The following is a 26115-nucleotide window of genomic DNA, read 5'->3' as shown; positions in this document are numbered from 1 at the left end:
AATTTCTTCCCAATATCTCATCTGAACCTGTGGTGGTGTGAGAATTATTGGACACTGTGACATGAACCTGCTCTCCCTGTTTGAAGCCAATCCTGGCACTCCAGACCCTTGTCCAAAGTCCCTCTCCAGCTCTCCTGGAGCCCCTTTTAGGCAGTGGAAGGAGCTCTAAGGTCTCTCCAAAGCCTTCTCTTCTTCAGGCTGAACAGCCCCAGCTCACACAGCCTGGCTTCATAGATGGCTCCAGCCCTTGGGGCATCTCCATGGCCTCCTCTAGAGTCACTCCAGCACATCCATATCCTTTCCATGTCGAGGCCTCAGAGGTGGATGCAGTGCTCCAGAGCAGAGGGGCGGAATCCCCTCCCTCACCCTGCCGGCCACGCTGTTTTTGTGGCACCCCGGTACATGTGTGGCTTTTTGGGCTGCCAGCACACCTTGACAGCTCAGATTGAGCATCTCTTCAGCCAGCAACCCCGAGTCCTCCTCCTCAGGGCAGCTCTCAATCCATTCCCTGTGTCTGGGGCTTGCCCCAGCCGAGGTGCAGGACCTTGGTCTTTCCATCTGGAGAAGGCATTCTGGACCTCGGGAGGTTTTCACCGGTGTCTGACCTGGTGTGTGCACCGCTGGTGGAAGGTGTGTGGGCAGCAGTTTGGGATGTACCAGCTGGTGCCACGGTGCACCTGGAGGGAGGAATCTGCTGCAGGAGCACTGGAAGGGGGAGAGCAAGCAGCTGTAGGCTGTGTGGTGGAAGCACCCTTTCCTGCTAGTGGAAACTACTCCAGTATTGTCTGCATCCCGTGTTCCTGGCGCGGAGTCTGCCACTGGTCTAAAGAAGGCAAATGCTTCTCTGTGAGTAGTCTGAAAGCCGGTATGTGGTCAGCAAACCCCATACAGATGCTTGTATCTCGCTGCAAACTTTTGGATGTTCTTCTTCTGATGAATGGCAAGAACAGGCTTCTAAAAATAAATTAATGGTTTTCCCTTTTTACTTCCTGTGACTTAATATACTTTATTTATCTATATAGCTACTAGTCATCATCATTCTTCAGCTCACAGGAGTATAAACAGAAATGAGCCTGAGTCACAAAGCGAGGATGTGGAGCCAGGCTTTTTCCAGGATTTTCGCCAGGTGTAGGAGTTGCAGCTCCGGGGTCAGTGAGGGAAAGGGCTGGCTCTGGGGCTGTGCCTCAGGGGTCTCACACATGACACAGGCAGCATGGAGGGGAAAGCTGCCTTCTGCATCTGCCTCCTCCAGTGCGGTAAAGCCTTGCAGCTCTGTGCAAAGAATTAAAAAAAAAAAAAAAAAAAAAAAAAAAAAAAAAAAAAAAAAATATCATTAGGAATGGAGTTCTTAAGGTTGGTTTATCAGTCGAGTAATAAAAGTGAGACTCCAGTCAATTATTCCTCTCACACTATCTCTAGGGTCATCAGACCAGCATCCAAAGCAACACTTACTTTCCTTTAATCGGCTCAAGTAAGGTATTTTCACAAATTTAGTCTCCTAGGGCGTACAGTCAGTTCATCATGCTGCTGCCCCAAAGCAACCATAAATTTGAATCAAACAGATCTGAAAACAAATGACTGTTATCAGGAATTTTAAGTAGAGGTTCTCCTTTGGGTGGCTGCCTACCGAAATTTAAGGCTGCTTCTGTACAACAGCAGCAGAAGGTGCTGTAATTTTGTTCACTCCTTAAAAAATGGCAAGTAATCTGAGCTAAAACATGCTGAGCACCATTTCCTTTGCCAGGATGTATCTTGGGAGTACTTCTCTCAGTGGCAAACAGAATAATGAAGAGTGAGTGTCCACATAGTCCGTTTTTTTTAATCATCATAACTGATTGTACAGAGAGTGCGAAGTGAGTAATCCTTAACTTCCATTTCAAGGTTTCTGGGGCTTTGGGTATCAGCGCTGTACTGGCAGGGTTGTGTCTGCCATTTGTCTTACAGGGTATAGCATTGACATCGACAGGGACATAGATTTTAAATGTTATTTAATCTTTACATCTCTCTTGCTGTCAATAATCCATTTGCCAGAAAGCTGAGGCCAGCTGATGAGAGAGCAGCTTGAGGTGCGCTGCCAGGACACACTCCAAGCTAACAGAGACAACTCTTCCCATGCCACAGACTTCAAATTCAGTCATTTTGGAGAAATGTCTGACTTCACGTGCCCCGGGGTGTTAGATGATGTTTGGGCTCCTGGAATGGGAACAGATCCTGTTCCTGAGCAATGGTACTCAAGGATACACAGGAGATCCCCCTGTAATTCCCAGGTTAAGAGGCTGAACACCAAAATCGTGTCCCAGCCCTTCTGTGTGTGTGCTCTAGAAGGTATTTCTGTGTCCACAGATCTTAGAGGACTTTACGAATTTTAGGGAGACATCGTGAGAGCTCATCACTCCATTTGCACTGCATTCAAGCTGCAGAACTTCTGGCACATAACAAGAATGAACAGGTTTTGAATTTATGGGTTTGACAGGCAACAGAGAGCAAGGACTGTCATTTTAGTTCACTTGAAATGGACTCAGCTGAGAGGAGAGAACACTTGCCCAGGGTAAGACCACTGTGTAGGTGAGGAGGAAGCAGAGTGCTCTGTCTGCCCCAGATCACACAGGGTAAAACTGTTCCAGGTGCTCTTTTGCTCAGACTAAGTTTGGACCATCAGCTGTGCTTAATTCACTCTGCTGCTTGCTTCACAGGGGACTGAGGAGTGCCATCGCACTGTAAAAATTAAACCGCTTGTTTTGTAAATTTGCAGCTGATCATTTTCTCTTGAGAATGAGTCTGCTCTCTCAAACACACTGAAAATAATGACAAGTCATTGGCTGCAAGAGAAATTGTGCTTACCAGTGCCATTCTTACAGTGCCGTAATGACTTGTCTTTTGTGTGTTGTGATAAGGTATTTTTGATTAATCTTAAACCATTTAAGCCCATCTAGCAACATAAATGAATAGCTGGATAGTGAAAACCAGAGACCATCTACTAATTATCAGAGGAAGGGCAGAAACAGGTTTTGGTTTGGATTTTAAACGTCATTACATACCAGCGGCATAGAAATCAAATCTGAGCCTTTTAAGGCTAATAGTCTCTAAATGGCAGATGAAATAATTTAATTTTTAAAGCTTCTCTTTGGTAGCATCTTGCTAAGAAGCTCTCAGTTAAAAGAACCAGATTATCATTTCCAAAACAAGATCTTTGCTGTCTTGATAATATAAATCAAGGAAAGCTTCCCTTTTCCTCTCCCTTCAGTACATTTTCTCAGAATAGCTCCTGGGGCCTGTGCCCTGCAATTCCCTGTGCCCTCTGGCCCTCATCCAGAGAAGCACTTAAGTGCACAAATAGCCCTGGTTTTGGTGGCAAGTGGGCAGCTGAGCAGGAGACCCTCCCGCGTGTCCCGACGGCTTCCACACCTCCATGTCCCAGGGAAATCTGCGGCACCTTCCCACCCTCCCCAGCATCTTCTGCACCTGACACAAGCAGCATTTGACAACACCCTGTCCTGCCCCTTCATTCACGCCTCTGCGTAAGGGGTTTTGAGGGTTATTCAGTTGAAGCGGAAGCTCTCTGCCTTTCGGGGAGCTTCTGGCGGGCTCTGCTCCGGTGGAGGTTTTGCCATCCAGTTTGGAAGCAGTGCCTAATGGCAGCTGAGGATTTCAGCGCCTCGCCAGCCACAGCACTAAATCTTTAAAGCAAAACCCAGTTGAAGCAGTTCCTGGGAGCCTGTGATTGATTTCAGTCCAGCAATTACTCGGTATTGACTGACCAGAGCGGGTTTTCTGTCAGGAGCGGGATTGTTTGCGGGAAGTTGCATGTTTTTCCTGTGGCACATAAACTCAGGGACCCCATAAACATATTTCAGCCTCAGTGTGAGCAATCTCATGTTAAAGAAAAAAAAAAAAAAAAAAAAAAAAAAAAAGAAAGCTTTTAAATCCCACGGATTGTATGTGTGTCGTCTACTAATGTACTTCCTGCTAACGTAAGTAGGAAAATAAATACTTTTCATGACTAGATGATTACAGGGAAGTATCTTTCCTCTGAAGTATGGTATTGCTGTCAAACCAAAACAGGGAGCTAATTCCAGCTTTCACCCTTTTTTGAGTGCTCTTTCTGTTTCTTCACACCACGTATTTCCTGCCACTGCTTTCTTTGTTACTTCTTTTCTTTTTTTTTTTTTTTTTTTTTTTAATAATTTTTAAGATTAAAATGAAGGAGAAAAGAGGATATTACAGAATAAAAGACCAAATTGGGTAGAGAAAATGTTTCAGCTATCCACAGGCAGGAAAACTGAGCTCCTCTGGAACCTCAATGAGCCCTGCAGCAGCCCCGTTATTTTTATATATTTATTTCCCTCTTTGACCGCTCTGCCTGCTTTTCCCACGTTATCATCAAAGCAGCCCCAGAAGGGAGAGTTGTGAAACAGTAATTATCTGTGAGCAGAGGAACGAAAACAGAGCTTTTGTTAAGCTTGGTTTTAGCAAAACCAAACAGCTTTAATTGCCACAAGTGTTTGCAAATGTTGCTGTTCTCTTCTAAGTGCATTTTAATGCAGGAGAATGGGGGAAGACAGGAAGAGATGTTGGTGGCAGCACCATCTTGCTGAAACTTGGACTGAGCCAGTGGTGGTGGTTTCTCCCTCTTCCTACCCTGTGCCCTGGCCAGACTGCAGATAGGTTTGCAGCACTGAAGGAAAAAATAGTTCCTTCCCCTGGTTCACATGAACTGCTTTGAACTGGAACAGATGTGGATGTACAGAACTGTCTGCTCACAGTGACTGTTCCATTTATAACCACGGGTTTTCTATTCAGGTCTCTTTATCATTTTAACTTATTTTCTGTTTCCACGTCCTTTTCCACAATAAAATATTCTTAACTAAATGGGTTTTCAGCTCACATCCAAAGCCTTTGCCAGTACTATTCCTTGCATGAACTTACAGTGCCAGAATTATTGATCGGTGACTTTTTGCTGATAGTGGTGCCCAGGGGAGGCAAGGCTGAGTTTGGGCTTGTGGGACTTGTAAGATGGAGTTCAGAATATCAGTTTATTCCCAAATCAGGGCAAAATCTGGAGCCTGCTGGTGTTAAAATCTTGCAAGAGGTGTTTGTAATATCCAACTTCCAAAGGGCGTTTCTCTTGATTTTCTGCTTTGTTGAACTGTGTTTGACTCTGGTGTACAAAATTAGTTTGTGTGCAGCCCAGACCAGAAAGGTACAAGTAAGAGATTTACATTCAACCACAAAAATTCGGTCGGTGATGTTTGGTTTGCTTTGTGCTTTCCATGAACTCGTACTTCAGGGTATGTTCATCCACTGTTTGATTTGATGAAAAGCTCAATAATTAATTCTGCCAATGCTCTGCTGAGTAAGAGGTGAGTTCCACGGTTTCCACAGGAATGTGTCCTGAGATGAAGAAGAGATGAAATCGGTATTGGTGTTTGGGTAAAACCGACAAGTTTTGCCTTTCCAGTTCTGCACTCACTTGAGCACACCATGTGGCCTTTATTACAAAATCAGGAATTCATTTTTTTAGAGTTATTTCAGTTTGTTCTCTGTTTTTTCTATGGAAACAGCGAGCTGTTCGTACGTTGGAGACATGTACATGTGTCAAGTTCTTTGTTTTAGTTCATTGCCTTCGGTTGACACGGAAAACAAGACTTTCATCAAAGTTGTGGAGACAGATAGGATTTTAATCTAAACCATATTAAAAGGCAAAACCCTCTGTGATCAGGGTGTTCTTAGGGTTCAGCTTTGAACTGCCCCCTGCACTTCCTTCTGGGAAGGCCAGAGATTTTCCTTCACTTCATGTCCAAAGGCACTTTTCTTTTCTGGTTGACTCAATACCGCTGGGTGATAGAATCCCACAAAGCAGGGCTGTGTTGGTGTTGGGATGCTCTGAGGAACAGTCCAGGAAGGCAGGGAATTCTGGTTCCCTGGACTGTGGATTCCTCACAGTATTGGGAAAGAAACATTTTGCTGTTGTTGGGCTACTGTCACATCACTCAGGTTGCATTGAGACAAACTCAAACAAAAGTAGATTCTCACAGCGTGGAAAAGAGACTTTCAATTGCTTCCCAAGAAGAGATAATGAAGAAACAAAATGAATCTTTGTGCTGAATCTGGTCTTAGCAATGTTAACAGGTAATATCTGTCCAGCTGCTGTGTTGTACACTGATTTCACACTCAAACTCTGCTGTACTTGCCCTCCTGGGTGCACCTTCCAGTGTGAAGCATTTCTCTTGCTCTTTTCTCCTTCCCAGGATCCCATACGCTTTCTATTTCAATAGCTGTAGCTTGCTTTATTTGCTCGGTTTAATTTTCATTTAGAGTTTCTTCTCAGTAAAAAAAGTACAGATATTCATCTGCAAACAGTTCTTTAAATCTCTCTGAATGTTTTTGGCTACACTGCAGAGGAAACCCTTTCCAGATTTGCCCCCACGGCAGCTCTTTTCTCCTGAGCCCTCCTGGTGTCCTTGCTCCACCCTCCCGCAGTTTTAACAGGAATTAGAACTTCATGGGAACATACCCAGTGCACAACCACATCAAAGCTGTGGTGGAGGGCCAGTTTTCCAGCGGATTGGCCAGGCCTGGTGTTTCAGTTCTGTTGTGATATGTTCTGTAGGGGCCCTACGTGCGACGCCCGGCAGAGGCTGGACACCAGACACCGAGTTCCCAAAAGCTAATTGCTGTCTGGGCTGAGGCACCATCTCGTTTACCCATCTCTGTAACTTGTCCGCATGAGTTGTTTCATCCCCTCTTTCTCCAAAGCACCGCATCGTCTGTCTGGTTTTAATGCTGACCAGTAGTGATTCCTCAACGTGAAGAATGTGCACTGGAGGAAAATCTGTTTACAGTTCCTTGATAGATCAGTTCCAGTTTTGTTCACATTTGCCAGTTTTATTGACTTTATTTTTGAGGGAAAATAATTACACGGAGTCTGGTTTTAGTCGAGGACTTCTCTGGTTTATGTGAGGAACAGACAAAGACCTGTCACATCAGAAGAGTGAAGCTGGGTGGGGGAAAGAAGGGTTCTTTCCCTGCAACAAATAAATCAAGAGCTTCCACCCTCCAAGAGTACACCGTCATGTAACACGTGTGGGCACTAAGGATAAGCAGACGCATCAACAGAGGGAAGTCTTTGACAAGTTTTAGGTGTGTCACTTGGTCATGGGATCTATCTTAGTAGACAGTCTGTCACTTTTTATTCCCTAATAACTTTTTGACGAGAGACAGATAATACCGCAGAGTTTATTTTAAGGTAGATTGTTTAATTTCGTGTCTGTCCTTTTTCTTTCTTTGTTTCTTTCTATTTATTTTTTTTTCCCTGATATTTTCCCTTTCTCACAAAAGAAGCAATACTGCCCCAGCTATTTATTAAGCTTGGGGGCATGGGGTAAGTAGCTGGTTATATCTGGGGAGGAAGCAAAGGATGCAGAGAGCAGCTGGATGCTGTTGGAGTGTCAGTTCCTTGGATGTAGGAGATGTGCCCCCTGCTCTCATCCCTCTGCCACGTGCTGTGCCCAGGAATGTGAGAGTCCTCTTGGGACCTCCCTCTTGGGAGCGTCAGGGAGGTCCAGAGAGGCTGCACCTGGGGGAAAGGGATCTTTTTTTAAAAGGTGCTGAAAGAGGGTAAATCTGGGTGATGTTTCTTTTCCAGCTTCTCATCTTACACAGCCTGATTTGTTTTACATCTGTGGCACGATCGACAGATAATTTTTATTTCGGGAATATTTACTCACCCCGTCTGGAGGGCGCAGGAATTCCCTGTGGGAAACCGGCACATTCCTACAGGCTGGATCTCCAGGCATGTCTGAGGAGGGGGCAAGGACTCTGAGCCCAAACAGAGGGAGGGTAACCTAGCCCTGAAGAGTTCTCTTTCATATTCACAACTTTTGGGTTCCACACTGGTCAGTAAAGGGTCGTTTGAGAGGCTGTTTTCCTAAAACATGCCAAAGTCTTCCCTGAATCCATTGTGATGTGCTTTGGTTGGTGTTTTGTAGTGAGGGTTTGTCAAAATCTGTGTGAACAAGAGTTTCACTTTGCATTTTCTGTATTTTAGTGGTGGTGTACAGCAGTGTGAGATAGGATCAAGCACCTGTGTTAAAAAAAGAAGAAAAGACCCATCTTGCCTCACTGAATTTGTCCAGTAAAATGATGAACTTGGCCCGTGAGGGTTATAACTGCAGCATTTCTGAGCCCTTCCATCGACAAGGTGCCGTGCTTTCCATTGTGTGTGGCTTCAGGAGCAGGGACCTTACAGCAATACCAGCTTTAGCTCATTAGGAGATCTTGCTCCATCCTCAGCATCCTCCTGTTTAAACCCTTGATCAATCACTTATTCATTGAGTCTGCCATATGCAGCCTTCACCTTTCCTTGGGCTTGGCACTGCTGTTTCATTCCGCCCTCATTTACGCTACAATCTTGCAGCTTAAAGCTTCAATCCTACCATTCCTTCCTCCATCCATGTAAAACTTTAACCCATCAGAAACTCCAGATAAAAGTGAGCAGATGGATGCGTACCTGGATGACTGCTTTATTCTTTATGAGGGAATTTTTACTCATAAAAATTTACTCATAGCCCCACCAGGAAAAAAAAACAAGTGCTGCCACCGAGTAAAAATCAGTGTGGAATAAGTGAAACTGATAGTTCACCAAAGTATGTGTTGTAGTTTGGAAATGCCTGTAAGACGCTGTCACTGAGAACAGGCCAAAAATGGAACCTGGAGGAAAAAATTAGAAAGGAGGTGGAATGTTATTAAAGCTATTATTATAAACACAGGGGGCACTCTGATATTGTTTCTCTTCTTTAACATTTCCATGTGAACAGGGCTCGCTGCCTGGGAGTTTGCTGCATGGAACCCTTTTTTTAGGATAGAGGAGAAGGTGCGCGTTGTCTCATCAGATTTATGTGTTCAAATAACGAATGTGGACCTTAAGAGTTACGGACTGTAGGATTTCTAGTATTTCTGTAACCACTAGGAAGGTAACTGATTGAAAGAAATATGGGCTGGAAAATACTTGCTTCAGAAACGTGAAATCCCTGAAATCTGCTCCTGGAACCACAGTGTGTGGACACGGTCCGACATCCAGCACCCAGATGGCAAATGATTTTGGAAAAACATGGCTTTAGAAAAATACTTCCACCTCTGTTTTCCTTGGTGCCTGCTGCTGTTGCACCCCAAAAATAAAATGAGAGCTGTTTCCTTTGCCTCTTAAGGAAAGGAAAGCCAAGTTTGCGGTGGTGCACGTTCAGATTTCGTGTGCTGCGTGTTTGCTTGGCTCCAGAAGCGCTCTGTGGCCAGGGGATGGACTCCAGCAGGAAAGAGACTGTGTGGGCACCAGGGAGGAGCCACCCTGCGGGTGACAGCAGTGCTCTGTCACCTGGGCTGAGAGGAGCCCAGCGTGATGGCCCTGCTGCTGTCTGGGGCAGCACCGGGCTCTCAGTGCTTATCCCTTGTAATTAAACACTCCAAGAGCACCAGTGGGCAGCAGCTGTTTTGAAAATGACATGATGGGCGCTTGTCGGGACATGCTGGTGGCAGCAAGCCCGTGCATGCTTGCAACTGAGAGTGCCCCATGTCCCCTTTGATGCCCCACTCCGTGCCCTTGGGTCAAATGTCCTTAAGGTTGGCCGGGTTAATGAGGACCGCTGGTTAATTTGCTTCCATTTGAAAAGCTGTAGTTCCCTGGGGCGTGGTTATAACAGGGCACATGTGCAGTATCGTCCAAGGCTGTTCCCACGTGAATTTTTTTCCCAAGAAAAGATTTCTTGGAACTTGAACCAGTGATGTCGGTACGCTCTCCCTTCAGCTTTTTGTGTGCTGATCCCTGGAGCTGTCACACACCCTCTTAGCACCCCACCTTCAGCAAAGTAATTAAAACCAGCGAGCCACAGGCTCTTCTTCATCCTCCAGAGTGTTTAAATTTAATGGCCAATTTCATAAACAGTCCAATAGGTGCTGGCACATATTGTTTCTGAAGGGTAATCCTGGCAGCACCTGCTGTCTTGCAGTTTATATAGAGAGAGTGCTCTAAAAATTTATCTTTATGTTAATTTTTTTTTTTTTTTTTTTTGTGGAGCCCATGGACCTCCTCCAGTTTTGCTCTCCGTGCCTCCAGATGGGACTTTCATAGGGATTTTAAACTTCAGAATGCAGGAGATGTAAATACGAAATGGTGTGGGGGGAAAAAAAAACCTTTTTGTTGTTAATAGCATCTCTGAATTTACACCGTACTTTGATGATTATCGTGTGTTTTTTGATACCCATCAAAACTCACATCATGATACTGAGAAAATCCGCTTCTTCCCGTGGCTTGGCTGCAGAGAGTGAAAATGAAGTGTATTACGTGGACTTTATTTCTTGTGTAAATGGAGGGATTGATGGTGCTGTTGGAAAGGTTCTTTCCCACCCTGTAGTGGCTTTTTGTCTTCACATATTTTATTCAGCTGCAGTTTTAGGAAAACTTCAGCTGTCTTGTTAGTTGTGCCTTTAGCTGTCTTTGTTTTAGGTGACTTTCTGGTGAAGGGGGCTACAGGAAAATATTTTACCACTAAACAGGAGTGTAATGCAGTATGTTTAGAGAAGCCTGAAAGTCTCCAAATTTCAGTCCATTTGCCTTGTGCTATTCTTCATCCTGTCACGACAGGAGCACTGATGCTTTTGAGAACACCTTTTCAGCTTGGTCCCACAGTTTAGTCAGTAATGAACCAGACCTACTCATCTCGAGAAGTCTTCATTAGCATCTGCAAGACAAATGGTCTGCTGAAATATCCACGGGTTTGTGTCCTCCTCCATCGGGACTGACAGGTTTTGCCCTTAGTCTTTGTGCTTGCTGGTGGCAGCAGGAGCTGGCAGTGTGATCTGGGCTGTGCCCGTGACTCAAATTGCACTGAGTCAACAGGCACCCCAGCCAATCCAGGCTGCAAACTGAATTATTGGCAAAGATTTCAGCAAACTGTGGCAATTGGGTTTAGCTTGCGCGAAGGAGAAGTGGTTTTAAAGCCTCTTCAACACGGGAGATTTCACTGAAGAGCGGGGGTTTGAGGTTTTTTGTTGGGTTTTTTTTTAATCCATGTTTGTGTTCTGCTCCACCGTGTGTTTATTTTAAAATCTACTTGTGCATCAACACATTCTCAATCTGAAATGTAGATCTCAGACTGACATGTTTTAAATGTTTGAACTGCATCCAGTTTTAAAGTACAACAGTTATCTAAGAAGTACATCAAAGTTTCCTTCAGTGTTCATTTCTCATTATTATCTGTTCTGGAGCACTGATTGTTTTTCGGTATAATTAGTGCGAGTTCTCCTTTTGATCTCCACGTCAGATGTGCTCTCATGTTTACAGAGAAGAATCTCCTCCAGGTTTACTCCTACCAAGTTTTACTGTGTAAAAACCAAACTTCTGCCCCGATTCCACAGTTTCAGGTATTGGATCTGTGTAGCATCAGGTCACTCAAAAGTACTGGTGTCATTTTCTTTGAGTACGGTCACATATGGTTTGTATTTCCATCAAATTCCTCCCAAAAAAAAGCACCCAGATGGGTTAATGGCAGCTCTGTTCCTCTATGCCAACTTTAGGCTGGACATGGCAGGACAGTTGATAATAAGATCTAAAATAAAGCCTGCTGATGACAGATTGCCCCACCAAAAATTTCTTGAAACTTGAACCAGTGATGTAGGCACGCTCCCCCTTCAGCTTTCTGTGTCCGCTTGCCTGTGGAGGTTTGGATCTGGTACCAGCAGCCTTAAATCTTGCATTGTTAAAGCAGACTTGTTGTTGCTTATCTTCCTGGAAAAGGATGTGCTCCCAGGACTGGAGATGAGAACCAGACAAGTGCAAAATCCTCCATCTGGGCAGGGATAATTAGCCAGTTAAATGGCAGATCCTCAGAGAAGGGTCTAGGACTCATAAACTAAACATAAATCCTCAATATCTCTGTGTAGGGAACATGTAGTAATGCTACTCAGGGCTGGAAAAGCCTGACCTGGAGTATTTTATCCTGCTTCAAGCATCTTTTCACAAGAAAAAAATGTGTAGCATACGGCCTAAAGCAACAAAAACGGAATGAAATCCAGGGAAATATGTCTTGGAAGAAAGTAGAGGAGGAGAGGCATCTGGCCAGTGGGGTTTGCAAAGTTCCCTTTGGGTTTCTGGATAGAGTTGTTGGTTTTGGGGCAATAGTTATCATCTTAGTCCTGCTGTGAGGTGCTGATGCTGAATTTTGTTTGTCACTCAGAGGGAAAAGCCCGTCCTGACAGGAGAAGAGAGGGAACAGTGGGAAACCCTCTGTTCACGCATGGCCTCTGTGCCAGCTGCTCTCAGGAACTCCTGAGGTTACCATGTCCAAATCTTTGCTATTTTCGGGCAACCACATCACAGAATGCCATTCATAAATTTCTCAAGTACCATTGCAAAAATAGTTTTGTTTTACTTTATTTATTTATTTATTTATTTATTTATTTATTTATTTATTTGCCACTCTTGCCCTCATGCCACTCAGCAGAGGCATGAACCTCTGCTTTGGAGCCTCATTCCCTAATGACTGCTTTTGAGTGTTTTAAACGTTAATTAATCACTTGTGCACTTTATTTGTCCTTCATTGCCCTTTGTCTTCTTGACTGTCCAGTGCAGGATGGGAAAGTGGGTAATGAGGGGGTAGATTTTTAGTTCTTTTATTAGGAGAAGCTCCTCCCTCCATCACTGCCACAACCCCCTCTGTCATTTTGCATCTGTTTAAATCTGAGTTCCTGCGTCTGACACAGTGGGTGAGGAGTGCTGCAGGCAATACCCCAGGAAAAAAGCTGCTGTTGCTTGTTCATCCTCACGGGACATAGCCTACATTGTAATTTTCCTTTTTCTGAGCTGTTTCTCACAGAGGGACAGCTGTACTGACACAGAATGAAGGAATCCTGAGGCACCAGAGGGTGCTGGCGGGTGATAGCTCTGGAGCAGATTAGGAGCAGCCTGTGTTTGAGCAGAACACGTTACACCGTGCTGGGAGCTCTGACGGGCTCGTTGAGGATCTACAGTCAGGAGAAAGATATTTTTGTGGGTGTTCCTTGAAACGAAGGAGTCGTGCTGTGTTTGGGCACAGGCTGGGCAGGCAGTGGGTGTGCAGTTTGACCTTAAGGTGTTGGCTTCCAGTTGGTTTGGCACAGTTTTCTGCAGCTCTGCTCCGAGAGCTCCTCTGCCACCAGTGGTGGCTGGAAGTTCTCAGCACCAAGCGTCTCCCAAAACCCAAGACCCTGAGACGTGAGCAGAAGCAGATTCAGTTTCGGCATCTAAAAATTAAGGAGAGAGCAGAACTGTCAGCAAATGGTGCAACCAATTTTATCCCTACCCAAACCAGAAGAGCGTCCATCTCGGGGACAGAATGGGCAGAATTTGTAAATCCGCCAGCCCAGTGGTGTTGGTGGATTGATGAAAGATAAATTGCTGTCTTCACCAAAAGATCCCTTTTTCCTCCCCGCTTTCTTTTTTTTTTATCTCAGGCAGCACAACCAGTGCCTTTGGTCGTGCTGCTACAAAGTGTTTCCATATTTAAACAGTGCTCCAGATTGTTTATTGACGTGAGTTAAGTGATACAGCATCCGAACCTCTGGGAATCGCACCGTAAGTTTCCCAAATAAATAGGCGCAAAGGAGAGAAGCCAAACAGGATATAAGTGCTCAAAAGACTCAGGATAGGCAAGAAGCGTGCCTTTCTGTCAAGCCAGCAAATCACTGTTTTACTATGAAAAGTAGCAGATTTTTCTGCAAATGGCTAATTTTTTTTTTTTTTTTTTTTTTTTTTCTGCCTGGCTTCTTCAGTCTTGTCTAAAAGGTTGTAGGTTGAGTCCTTTCTAAGAGGCTGATTAGCAGGCATAAAGATTAGCAGAGAAAGCACTCGGTGTTTTGTAGCCTGGGGAGATCCCGATGGGGATGTGGGAATTGGCACATGGGCTGGAGTGAGCGTGGGTTTTTTCCCACTGGAAAATCATGCTCAGGGGTGACAACCTGGGTCTGTAGGTATTTCCTCCTGGGAGAACTGGTGTTCCAAAAGCTTTGGGCAGTCAATTCACACCTGCATTTACACTCGCTCCAGTTTTCAGTACCGCTGCGACATCCAGCCTTTCCCAAACCGCAGTTTTGTGCTGTAGCGCTGTGGGATGTTAGTCAGGAAGAGTTGGCTCTGTGCTCTGAAGTTTCCCTGAAGGATCTGGTTGGACTGCCTGGGTTGTGTGGCATTCACTGTCCTGCCTGTCTCTGCTCCCCAAGGACAGGCAAAAACCAGCCTGCAGGGAGAAAAGGCATCAAGAATTCAAACTTGATCCGAGTTACAAACACTTCCAGAAGGAATGCAGTTAAGAGATGAGACTTTTCAGGGGAAAAGGGTTAGTTTCACCTAAACAGGAAAAAAACAACAACAAAAAAAGTGTTAAAATCAGGCAAAGAAGACAAGTAGACACAGAAACATCACAAGTATGTCTTGGCTCAGGGGGATGCTGTGGTGAGGTGCCCACCCCTCTGTACATCCTTACCCCCATGGAAAGGTGCCTTGATGATGAATTGGGCTGGAGTCTGACAGAGTGAAAACAAAAATTTACCCTATCAAACACTTTTTTTTTCCCTCACCCTCTGCAACCCCGCTGTCTGCCCCCCAAACACAAAAAATGCGTTGTGCAATGCTGTAAAAAAAAATAAAAACCAGCAACTGCTATAGGCCACAGACACCCAAAAAGTCCGTGCAGCAAATGGCCCAAGGATGTTGCTAGCATGTTATCTCAGTCAGATTTGAAATCAGTCAGAAATGCAATACCTTTGTTTTTAAGCTAGTTGCCCTCTCTTCCTTAAAAATACCAGTATTGACATCATTACTGCAGTCAGAGCTTTCCTTTCTCTCCATCAGCAATACACTCATTGCAGGTTTAAAAGCAACCACTTCAAGATCATTTCCAAAGAGCTTGAATATAAAAGAAAAAAACCCCAAAACTAAAATTGTAGAGACTGTTCATGAGATTAGAAACCTAGCTGACAAAAAATGTGTTTTGTAAACTGGTTTAACAAACCCACCAGCATAGAGTGTGTGCCATTAAAAAGCAATCAAGTTTGTAAATAGCCATTCACAACGTATTTTGAAAAAGTTTGTGGAATAACAGATACTGTCCTTTAGGGAATCCAAAAAAATTACTTTTCTAAAGATTATGGTAAAACACGGGGCCTTTTTTCTTTTTTTCTGCAGAATATTGTTTTTCTAAGTGTTTCAGTGCTTGAAGATAAGCAATATATTAAAGTTTAATTCCATTTTATTCTATTGTTTAGGGGTTTTAAACATAGAGTGGATAAACATTTACCAGATAAATGAACAGCACATTTTCCTTTCTCAGAAAAAGAGAAGACAGAAAGTGAAATATTATTCTGCTAACCAAAACAGAAAAAACCCACAATCATAACTTGTCTTAGGCTTATAAACTTAATCACACTTTAGGGGAAAATAAATTCCTTTCCTAAATTCTAGGATGGAACCTTGACCCTGCATAAATAACAAGGTTACATCCTCAATGTCTTTCTCAGGAAATATGAAAACAAATAATGTTTTCTCTCTTTCTCTCTGTGTTGATGTCAAATCTTGGCAAGAGCTGCTGTTTCCTTTCTTACCCAGAATATCTTTGGGCAGGCCATCAGTGACCATGTGCCTGTGATGAATTTTGGGCTTTTTCATGGTGGAACAGCTGCAGTTTGGGAACTTAAAGATTTGACTAGAAGAAAAGACATCCTGTTTGAAAATCTAGGATTTCCAGTTTTGCTTGTTTGGGCCATACTTTTGTGATGCTCAGAGGTGTTTCCTCAGCGGAGGAGGATTAATTTCTAATACTAAAGAGAGAGTGTTGCAGGTTTGTTGTGGGAAGAATGATGCCCCTCTGGTGATGCTTGTGATTGTCTGCTGATGATTTCTCAAAGAATAACGAACAGGAAGATGGCAAAATGGGAGAATCCTAGCTCACACTTTTTAAAACAAAATCCTGGACTAGAGCTGCCCTTTTTTTTTTTTTTTTTTTTTTTTTTTTAACATGGTTATCATAATTGTAAAAAAAAAGGTTACTGGCTTTTTGTTTGTTTTGGTTTTGTTGGGTTTGTTTGTTTGTTTGTTTGTTTTTGTAGGACATCTCTTTGAGTTTGCCAAGTTGTCCTTGTTTATACAGAGGTTGAGCACAATGATCCTTCAAAATAGGTCTGTCTTAGGTTCTTATGATATGAACTGCTTGGGTTTGTTGTTTGTTTTTGGAGGGGAGCAGCGTTGGGCACGTACATCTTGATGTAGATATCTTTAAGGTCCAGGCCTTTGGGAGATGGATTCTGAGCTCCTTTTGGAAAAGTGCTGCTGTGCAGAACAAACAGGAACGAGTTAGGAATGAAACTTAGATATTTGGATAGAGATTTTGGCCCAGCTGCCTTTGAGCACCTGCAGCAGCCACAGAGCCCTCCACGCTCTGCTTCTTTCCATTGTACAGCAATTTCATGGCAATTTCCTCTCCTTTGTTTCTGGGCAGGAGATGTGGATTGACCAGTGTACCTTTGGATAATCCAGCTTTATTAGTAAGCCTGTCCCCTGTTATAAAACTTACAGGGCAGCTGTTTATGCTTAGGCTGGATCTTGACTGCTCCTTTGATACCAAGATGTATTAGATAATAAATATTGCCAAAAGCTCCTTAAAGAGGAGATCTGGTGAGCCTGGGCTCAGCCATGCTGTCATTCCCAGCTTCCTTGCTGAGGGCCAAACTGCAAAGGATGTCCATCCTCAACCATTCCAAGTGTGCCTTTAACCTGGGGGCTGTCAAGGAGGCACTGGCCCACTCCTTCCCTGTGCTGGCCCCAAAGAGAAGCTGTCTGTGCTGATGGATCAGCTTTCTGCTCCAAGAATTCTGCTGCTCAGGATGGGGCCTCTGGCAATCCTAAGCAGCAGTGCCTTGCTGTCCTGTGGCGTGCGTTTCTGCACCCCCTGGCACAGGGAGAGCTGGCTGGCTGGGACCTGGCACCCTCCCAGATCTCAGCTCTTTCTGAAAGCCAAGGAGCAGAGTGCCTGGTCGCATCGACACTTCCTAGAACTTCTGCCTCTGATGTGCCTCGGCGTGCTTCCTCAGGACTGGGGAATGCAGGGAGTGGCATTCCCATGGATAGACAGGAGTTAATAGAGCTTTTCCTGCTCCCTGATTTGCATTCCCTCGCTCGGGGACTGCTGGTGGAACTTGCCCCCTTTATTATCTTATACTGGTGTTGTTCCAAGTTAAATCTGCAGGGCTATGAGGAAAACTCAGGAGAGCCAAGCTCTTACTCAGGGCAGGATTTTGTTGGATTTCCTCAAGGAGCACAGAGCTGTGGCCTTGCATCATCAGCTCCACCTGCCTGGGCACACCCCAAAAAACATATTTAAATAAGGTGGAGCTCTGCCCTGCAAAACCCAGTCCCAGTGACTGCCTCTCTCAGCTCAAGTGTGGAAAAACAACTCCTGAGAGTGGTGCCTGTGGCCCAAACCCTCTTTATCAGGTGAGCAAAGCCTTCCAGGACATCCATGACTGGGTGTATGCAGCCCAAACGCCCTCGTGGCTTTGCCTGGAAATGTAAACATGAGTGCAAATCTCTCAAGATTAGGACTTTAAATGGGAAATCTGAGGGATAAAGGGAAGCTCTGCTCTCAGTCAGCGTGTGTGCCATGGCCTCAGCCCCAGGCTGCAGTCTGTGACTGAGGTTTTAGAGTAAAACTGCTTACTTTTGGATCCTCATGTCCACATGTTTGGTATAAAGAGCCTTCTGTTACAGCCTGGTAAAGGAAAATATACATCATCTTTTAAATGTATCTAGATGTCTTTTTTGTTTGGACTCTGGTGAGAGTTTAGGGATCCACCGTCCCAATAAGTACCAATTCTCTCACCATAATCTCTTTTTTCGTATTTTTTCACGTTCATCTTACTGCTCCCCTTGATAAAAACGGCTTTCCCTTGGAACGCAGGAATAAAAATAATGAGCATCATAACCCTGCAAAACATATTTATCAGGATTCACAAAACATGGATTCAGTGGCTCTCCCATATGTAGTTTTGTTTCCACCATAACCTAGAGCAGAGTTTTAGTGCTGATCTTTGTGCAAGAGCAACAGAAGCAAATAATGTTTTTCTGGTGCTTGGCAGAAGAAGAGTGCTTAATTTGGGTATATTAGAAATATATCTGAAAACAGATTTCCTTTATAGATCATTACATAGCTGTTGGTAGTTGTGGAGAAAAAAGTGAAATTTGTCTTGGGATGGGAAGAGGCTTTATGTGTTTTCATAAAGTGTGAGATTTGTTGGGGTCTAAAGAAACAGGCAGTAGTATTACGGTAGAATTTGTATTTTCTGGTTCTTTACGTGGTGTTGAAAATGCCATTTCAATCAAAATGTTCATTATCTTTACAGGTTTTAGGTGGTTTTGCTCTTTGTTTTTACATTTCACGAGGCTTGTGTTAGATCAGACGTGTGTTCAAGCCCAGGGCTGCATCCTGCAAACAGGGCAAATAAATCTTTAAAAACAAAAATAGACAGGCATAAATAAAAACTGATGTCACAGCCAGCTGTGTGCCTTTCTAACCTGCTTTGACTAAGTTGCTGATAATAATAGATCAATAACTTTAAAGCTGTAGACAGCCTTCCAGGAAAGCTGCAGCCCCACTCCAGAGCCCCAGCATTCTCAGTAGTGAGGGACAGAGCTAAGTCAGCTGATCATCCAAATAATCCTGCCAGGAGCTGAAGTTTTTCCACCCGTGTGACTCCCAAGCTCCGGACACAAAGTGTCTGAAAGGGCTCTGCCCTTCAGTGTGAGTCGTCAGCATCAGGCACATCAACGTCATCCTTCCTTGAAGGTATTCCTCCTCTGCAAAGGAAGCTGTCCATGGAATCCAAGATTTATCTCACTGAGCTTTTTTTTTTTTTAATGGATTGGGTCATAACATCATGCTTGATTCATTAAGGTAATAACCAGCACAGGCATAGGCTACAAGTTTTAAAATAAGTGGAAAAGCGAAGGAGATGGGTGAGTTCCAAAGTGTCCTACTTGGCGTGGTGTTGGAGAAGATGAAAGAGGCAGGGTTCACCATCTGGAAGGGCAGGAGATACCAACATCCCTGCATTCCTGAAAGGATGTACAGGAGGCATTAAATTTGCCCCAAGGGAAGTGGGCTGCCTTTTCCAGCCAGGCCGGTGGGATGCCACGAGTGAAACCTGCCGCCTCTCCACGAGCAGCGCAGCTCGAGGCAACATCTGGCTGCTCACAGCTGGAAAGGCGAGGGAAAATTCACATCAAATTGTGCCTGATGTGGAGCTAATCAGGGCCCGGTGTCAGGACTTTGAGCGGAACAGAAGCTCAGGACGTGTGCGGGTTCTCCTTGGAGAGCACGGCAGCTCCTGCCCGGGCTGTTGGTCGGGGGCCAATGCCTCGTAAACAGGTGTCAGCATCCCAAAAAAAGAACTGCCCTCCTTGCCAGCAGCGGGTATCCTCGCTGGCATTCCAGCATGCTCGCTGGCACTCCCGGGCACAGCTCCTCGGGCCAGCAGGAATGACCCTCCGGCCGGGAACGAGGCCTGCTGCTGCCGGGGCGGCGCTCGGGGCCTGCCCGCCGCTCGCCTGCCCTTGTTTCTCCAGGGGTTTTGGCCTCCAGGTCTGACAGCCTTGGAGGGTGTCTGAGGTGGGGGAAGGAAAAGGGGAAGCGAGAGGCGAGTCGCTTATGAGGATGATGGTTTTTCTCTTCTTAGGATTGAGCTCTAGCTTGGAATTTGGGAGATAGAGGAGGTGGAGGGCTGGGTGAGGGTGTGCTGAAGGAGGATCCCGCTGCTAGGGGGCAATATGCGGCCAGCAAAACCCCACCAAAGGCGTTTTATCTCTTAACAAACCTTTTCTTCAAGAAAAGGATGGAAATCTAAGAGTTATCCAATGCGTTGTACACACTAGTGTTTTTTTCCTCAGAAAGAGGGTGTTATAAACAAATATTCAACCTTTACTTATAGGTTGCATGTGTTTCTTTTAGCACATATATATATGTGTGTGTGCGTGCATGACTTTCTTAATACCCTTCCTCGTTACCTGCATGATTCTTAATTTTTCATTCCTAATTATATCATAGCTTATATAGAGCAAAAAAGTAAAGATGTGGGTATTTAAAAGCCTCGAATCACATGGTCCTGTAACTATTCTGCTCCTTCCCTTTAGGGAGCAGCTGGGACAGCTACCTCAGACGTCTTTGTGGCTTTTTTTCGTTCTACCGCTTTCTTAAACCTAGGCTCTAAAAAAAGAAAACAAGAGGAAACAAGGAATAAAATAAAAAGAAAACAAGGGAAGGCAATTTCAGCAACATTGTTGGCTTCAGGCTGAGCAGGGAAATAGTTGTTCATTTGTTTAGATGTACTCATCTCAACTTGATGGTGCTTATTTTCGAACTAGTGCAGGGTATTTCTTCGAGAGTTGCATTGTGTGAATGCAATTTTAAAATTCATTTTAAAGACAAAAATACTTTTTGCTGGAGAATATTCGGTGGCTATGCATCATTATGACTATAATGTTAATGGTTGGTTGAATAATGGAGAAAAGGCATTGGTTTCTACAGCAGGTTTTTTGGTTCTGATTCATTTGGTCTTCAACATCCAGTGAAGAAGCATTGTCTAAAATAAGGAAAGGTTACAGCACAGTGTGCCAAATTTCAGTGGTGGAAAAGTGATCATTAATCAATTAGTGTTAATTCTTGCAAGATGAGGTTGGGAATTTTAACAGCTGCGACTGAAGTTTGAACAGAGGAGGAAGTGGTTTCGAGTTTGAGGGGTTTTTTTATTAGTTCAGTCTTGTTTTCTGTATTGTTCAGGGTAAGAGACTCAATGATGAGTTTGACTTAGTGTCCCAGGAATATTAGGGACTTCTGCTGACTCAGAATCCATGGATTTCTGGGATTGGTTTTATGGCTGTGTTGAAATACATTGAGTGCTTCTTCAAGTCTTTGTTGTAGTTTGTTTTATGCTTAATAAGAAGTAGAAGAGGGTGGGTTAGTCAGCATTAGAAGGCAGCAAAGCCAGCCGTTTTCACAATGCTGTCCTCTTTCAGCTCTCAGCAAAGAGATTAGGATGTCAGTCTAGCTGAATTAGGACATTAATGTTCTTTGCACACCTCACCTTTCCTCTTCTATCTTGCCATAAATAATTCTGAACATGAATTTATTTTGAGATTAAATTATTGTTCTTGTTTAATGTGATTAACATAAAATATTCATGGTTTTAACTCTTTGGAATGCTCTACTCCATGTTAAAAAAAAAAAAAAAAAAAAAAAGTTTTCTGTTCTGCAAGAGAAAGCTTTGCCCTCTGCCAAATCAGCACAAGTGAACTGCTTGTAATCCCTGGGTATTTGTAATTACCAAAGTGGTTTGGATGGCTTTACTTAGTATTAAATCCTGACATCATCCTTAAGTGCAGAAATCAAACTTGCTGTCATTAAGATCGTATCAAGAAAGCTCTCACAATTCCCATATTTTCCAGTAGTCATAATAAAGCAAAATCCTATGATTCATTGCCTACCTGAAGCCCTTGTTCTTTCCATTATTGCCAGGCTACTGATGTGCAAACAGAAATGTAAATATCTGCTAGTGTCGGGGTCGGCAGGCATTGTTTGGGCTTGCACAATGGTGCTGAATCATCTGAGCAGGTCTCCTTGCTCCGTGCTGGGATTTAACAAATGCTGCTTGGAAGTCCAGCTTCAGAGCACAGGGAGGTGGCTTGGGCTTAATGAAGCTTGTGATTTTCTCCTGGGAGCCTATCCCGTCCATAAACTAGCACTTTTCAGTTCACAGCTCCGTTGTTCAGATTCACCGCCACTTAGAGATGCTTCTCTCCTAATGGCCTCTGCAAAATTCGGGAATAACTGGGTTTTACTTAGTATGCGAGCAAAAAGGAGGGAAAAGAAGAGAGGACTTTTACAGCACTTAATCCACAAAGTTTTACAAAGTTTTCCCCAGCACCCTTCCAAATAAAAATGCGGGTTGTTACAGGTTTTGAAGTTCCAAAAGTTGTATTATTTTATGAGTATTTTGCAGCCAAAGAATAAAGGCTTGAGTACGCAGGATTCTGCAGCTGCCCGCACTTGTTCAATTCCCAACGTTCAGGCAGCCTGCCCTTATGTGCCTGTAACTCTTGGGGAAAAGAGACCATGCACATGTAGGGAATTGTTACAAACATTTGTAACCCATGAGCCAGCAGATTTTTGGCTGCACCTCTGTATTACTTCCCCAAAAAAGCTCCTTGAGCTGTTACAAATTGCTGTTCAGCTGGCTCGCTGAGTTTGGTGATGCTGCCCTGAGATCTCACGAGTGCTCTCAGTGCTGGGAGAACTGCAGGAGAGTGTTTAGGAAGAGCCAAGAGCAGCAGCCCAGATGTGAAAAAGGTGTGGGTGTTACACGCTGTGCACATGAATATGTAGAGGGTGATTTCTGCCCAGGTTTTATGGTAAGGTGATGATGGCAATGAGCACTTGGTGTTCCTGTGAAAGCAGTTTGGGGCAGCAGATTGCCCGGAACTGAAATCAACATCCACAAAGTCATGGTGCTGGCAAGCTCCTGAGGAGCACAACTGCAAATTCCACAGAAGCATGGCTTTCGTAAGAGTAATGTTTACCTTTCTCTGATAAGCTCAGGACGTGTGCCAAGGCTTCGGTCGCATCCTCCTGCTCTGCCTCCTGCGGGTTATTGTCCCCACAAAGAGCCTGACCAGAAGTGCAGTGATTATTGCAGTGCCCTCCCAACATTCAGATTGGGTCAGGTTGCTTGGGGCCAGGTGTGGTCAAGCTCTGACCTTCTCCAGGGAGGGATGGAGATTTGTAGCTTCACTAGTTCCTTCCTCATTGTTGTTAGAGAATTGAGGTGGTGGTTTTTGGGTGGTTTTTTTTTAATGTTTGGTCATAATTTCCCCTGTTGCAACCTGTGTCTGTAGCCTCTCACCCTTTTCCCATGCACCCGTGAGAGGAATCTGGCAGGGCTGTGTCTGTATCTACTCAGTTGGTAGCTGAAGGCAGGAATGGGACCCCTAATCATTTGCCCTCCCTTCTTTGGGCTGCATAAGTAGAGGGCTTTTTTGCTTTTTTCCAGCTTGTCAAGACCCCTTGAAGTGGCAGCCTTGCCCTGCAGTTTATCAATCCTGCTCCTCAGTTTCACATCATCTGCAAATTTGCTAGGGAGTGGGATTTTCCTTGTCTCTTCCCTCTGCATTATCCCCGAAGTTCAACCAGACCCAGACAGGGTAATTCAGTTTCATGTTTTCTGTTGCTGGGGAAAGCTAATTTAGTGTCCATAAATTCTACAATGCTTGCTTTATCTTCACTCTTTGGATGAGCAAGCCTTGATCCTATATGGTTTCAACAACAACAAAAAAGAGGGCACAATGCTGCAGTATTTTATTTCAGTGTCAAAATTAATAAAATCTTGGAAGGCTTTGCCTTCTATTGCTTGCATAAGTGCCCATATGCAAACACCAGTTTGCATTCTGTCACTGATCTGGTTGCTCAGTTTGCAGTGAAATTTTTATATTAAGTCCTTTAGCCATCTATGTACTTAAACAGGAAATGGAAACAGTTCTGATGTCTTCATCAGAAGCAGGCTGAGAGGGAGAAACCTCCAGATTTTCAAGACTACTTAAATAAGAATGGTTCAGTAAATCAGATGCAGGAAGTTGGTGCTTGAGGGGAAACCCTTAACTTTGGTTTTCGTCATGAAGTGGAAAAGGAAAAAATGCCTCCTGAAAAGGGAAAGGCACCAGGGCACCTATGTTCACTAGAACTTTTTCCCTTTTTCCTCCCCTTACTAAGAAATACAATCATTCCACGAGCCCACAGAGTGAAAACATCCTGGGATACCAGTGCAGGATAAAAGTTAACTGAGCGCTCTTCCTCTGGAGGAGGAGGAGGAGACCCAGGTAGGGCTGAAGAGGGCTGTGGAAAGCTGAGAAGGGAGGAAGGGAGAAGGGGTGGGAGCCCTGCCCAAGGGCTCATTGGCAGAAGAAGGCAGGAACAGGATACGTTTCAGCTTTTGGGTGGCTCTGGGAGGAGCAAGTGTTGGGATTAAAGCGTCTTGATAAAATTGTTCCCTGCCTTCTCAGACGCAGACAGCGAGTTTCATGGGGTGGATTTCCTGCCAGAAGATCTCAGCGAGGCTCCAGAGGAGACAGGAATGAGGGTGAACAAGAAGTACTCCTGTCTACCTGCTGAGGAGAAGGGCATCCACATCATCAACATCCGAGCCATCGAGGACATTGGCTATGACCAGCATGAGAGCACGGTGAGTAGTCACTGCCTGCTGGGCCAGGACAGGCACGCTGCACTTGGCCCCTCAGCTTATTCCTCATCCCTTCCACCCCCAGGATGCTCTGAAATCCTCTCCCTCCATTTTTCCAAGGTGCTAGGAAGGATTGGCGCCAGGCACAGTCCATGCTGATGTGGTGGGGGTTGTTCTTGGTGGGTGGGAAAGGGAACCTGGTTTAACCTGTAGCATGAAAAGGGGCTGACTCTTCTCAGAGTAAAGCATCTGGCAATAAGGCTGTTCCAACTTTTACATCTTCTTGCCAGTGCAGAGAAAAACAGAAGAGAATGTCTAAAATTTCCTGCCAAAACCATTATTAACCTAGGTAACATTAAGCTGATTTTCTGTAGCACACAACAGAGATTAGATTTCCAGCATCATTTAGTTGCTCCTCGGTTAAATTCTTCAATACAAATTTTAAGGGAAGTTATTAATATGAATACCCGACATGATTGGGACTTGGTTATGTAATTAAAACATAAAAAGAAGTTTATTAAGGTGGAGTGGGCTATACAACAGATTTGCTGGGGACAGAGGTACCAGAAAAAGCAACATGTGATTTATTGTGCTTGTGCTTAAAATTAGGATGGAGCATGGAGGAATGACTCTGTCAGGGTGTTAAAATCCTCCTGCTGTGGTGAAACTGAAATGTCTTTTCTCAGTCTCATTCACAGCTGAAGAGACACGAGCTTTACATGGTCCAAATCAATGCAACCCCATTTAAACACAGCAGCCCTGCAAGAGAACATCTGGCCCAGGAGTATCTTTCAGCATTTATACCCCATCCTTAAAATAATCTGACCATTAATTTCTCTAAAACGGAACCAGGTTTTTTGGCTGCTTCCTGTTTGCTGTGGGCTTATAGCTATTCTCACATGTAAATGTATTTGTTGAGGCTTTAGCAGCCACGGCGGTGGTTCAGCCTGGTTTTTCAGAAACTGCTGTTTAATTAATTAGTAAGATCAACACATCTTTTAAAAAAAAATTAAACACAATCCAGTTAGTTGCCATTTGTTAATATTTTGTTTCTGTAGAAATTTGCATAAGTGAGTTGCCTGCCACAAGCGGACTATCAGCTTGCTTTAAAAAAAATGTTCTGAAGTCACAGGTGCGCACCATTAATCATAAAGCAATTGGAAAGTAATTATTATTAATGGTCTTTTATATCAAAGTTATGTTTCCAAACTAATTGAGAGTATCTAGGTAGGGCACAAACATTAAGAGACTGTGCCCTGAAGAGTTTGACATGGCTCAGTAACCTCCCCTGTTTTCATGGAATGAGGAATAGAGGCAAGAAGACAATGGGTAAACTCCATGGTGGCTCCAAATGCTGTATTATTTTATTTTAGATTTATTCACTTGGTGTAAAGGGTTTAGGTTAAATGGGAAAGAGAGATGAGATCCTAAAGGAGAGAGAAGCAGATAGCAAAGGCTATCTAAAATAACTCACATTTAGTGTTTTATGTATATTAAGCAGGTGTGCACATCCCAAATAGATTTTAGCATTTTGCAGCTGATGACCCATTTCTCTCTTTTTGGAGCACAAGTCCTTTTCCCTCCATGGAGGATGGACATTCTCCTATAAGCTGAAAAGCCAGAAAAGTTCCCTGGTCACTGAAAAGCCGCTCCTGTTATGGGTATTTTTTGTAAAAACAAATGCCAGGTCCTAGTGAATTTTCTTTCTTTCTTTCTTTCTTTCTTTCTGTTTTCTTTTTTTTTTTTTCCCTCTGGATAGTATATGCATGTCCAAGGGTAGAATTGTGAATTATGCATGAGAAGTGTTATAAAAGT

General features: G+C 44.1%; 1 protein-coding gene across 2 annotated transcripts in view; it reads left to right on the top strand.

Moving 5' to 3' along the window:
• ANO1 (anoctamin 1) overlaps nucleotides 1-26115 on the top strand; it is a 71531-nt gene that overhangs the window by 6341 nt on the left and 39075 nt on the right. For both annotated transcript variants that reach the window (XM_058421116.1, XM_058421115.1), the window contains exon 2: nucleotides 24125-24303. In XM_058421116.1, the coding sequence (XP_058277099.1) occupies nucleotides 24125-24303 (179 nt within the window). The remainder of the gene's footprint in view (nucleotides 1-24124; nucleotides 24304-26115) is intronic.

The sequence above is a fragment of the Hirundo rustica genome, chromosome 6, assembly GCF_015227805.2.
Source record: "Hirundo rustica isolate bHirRus1 chromosome 6, bHirRus1.pri.v3, whole genome shotgun sequence".
Taxonomy (NCBI): domain Eukaryota; kingdom Metazoa; phylum Chordata; class Aves; order Passeriformes; family Hirundinidae; genus Hirundo; species Hirundo rustica.
Note: the sequence above shows the minus strand (reverse complement) of the source record. Positions and strands in the feature narration are given on the sequence as shown.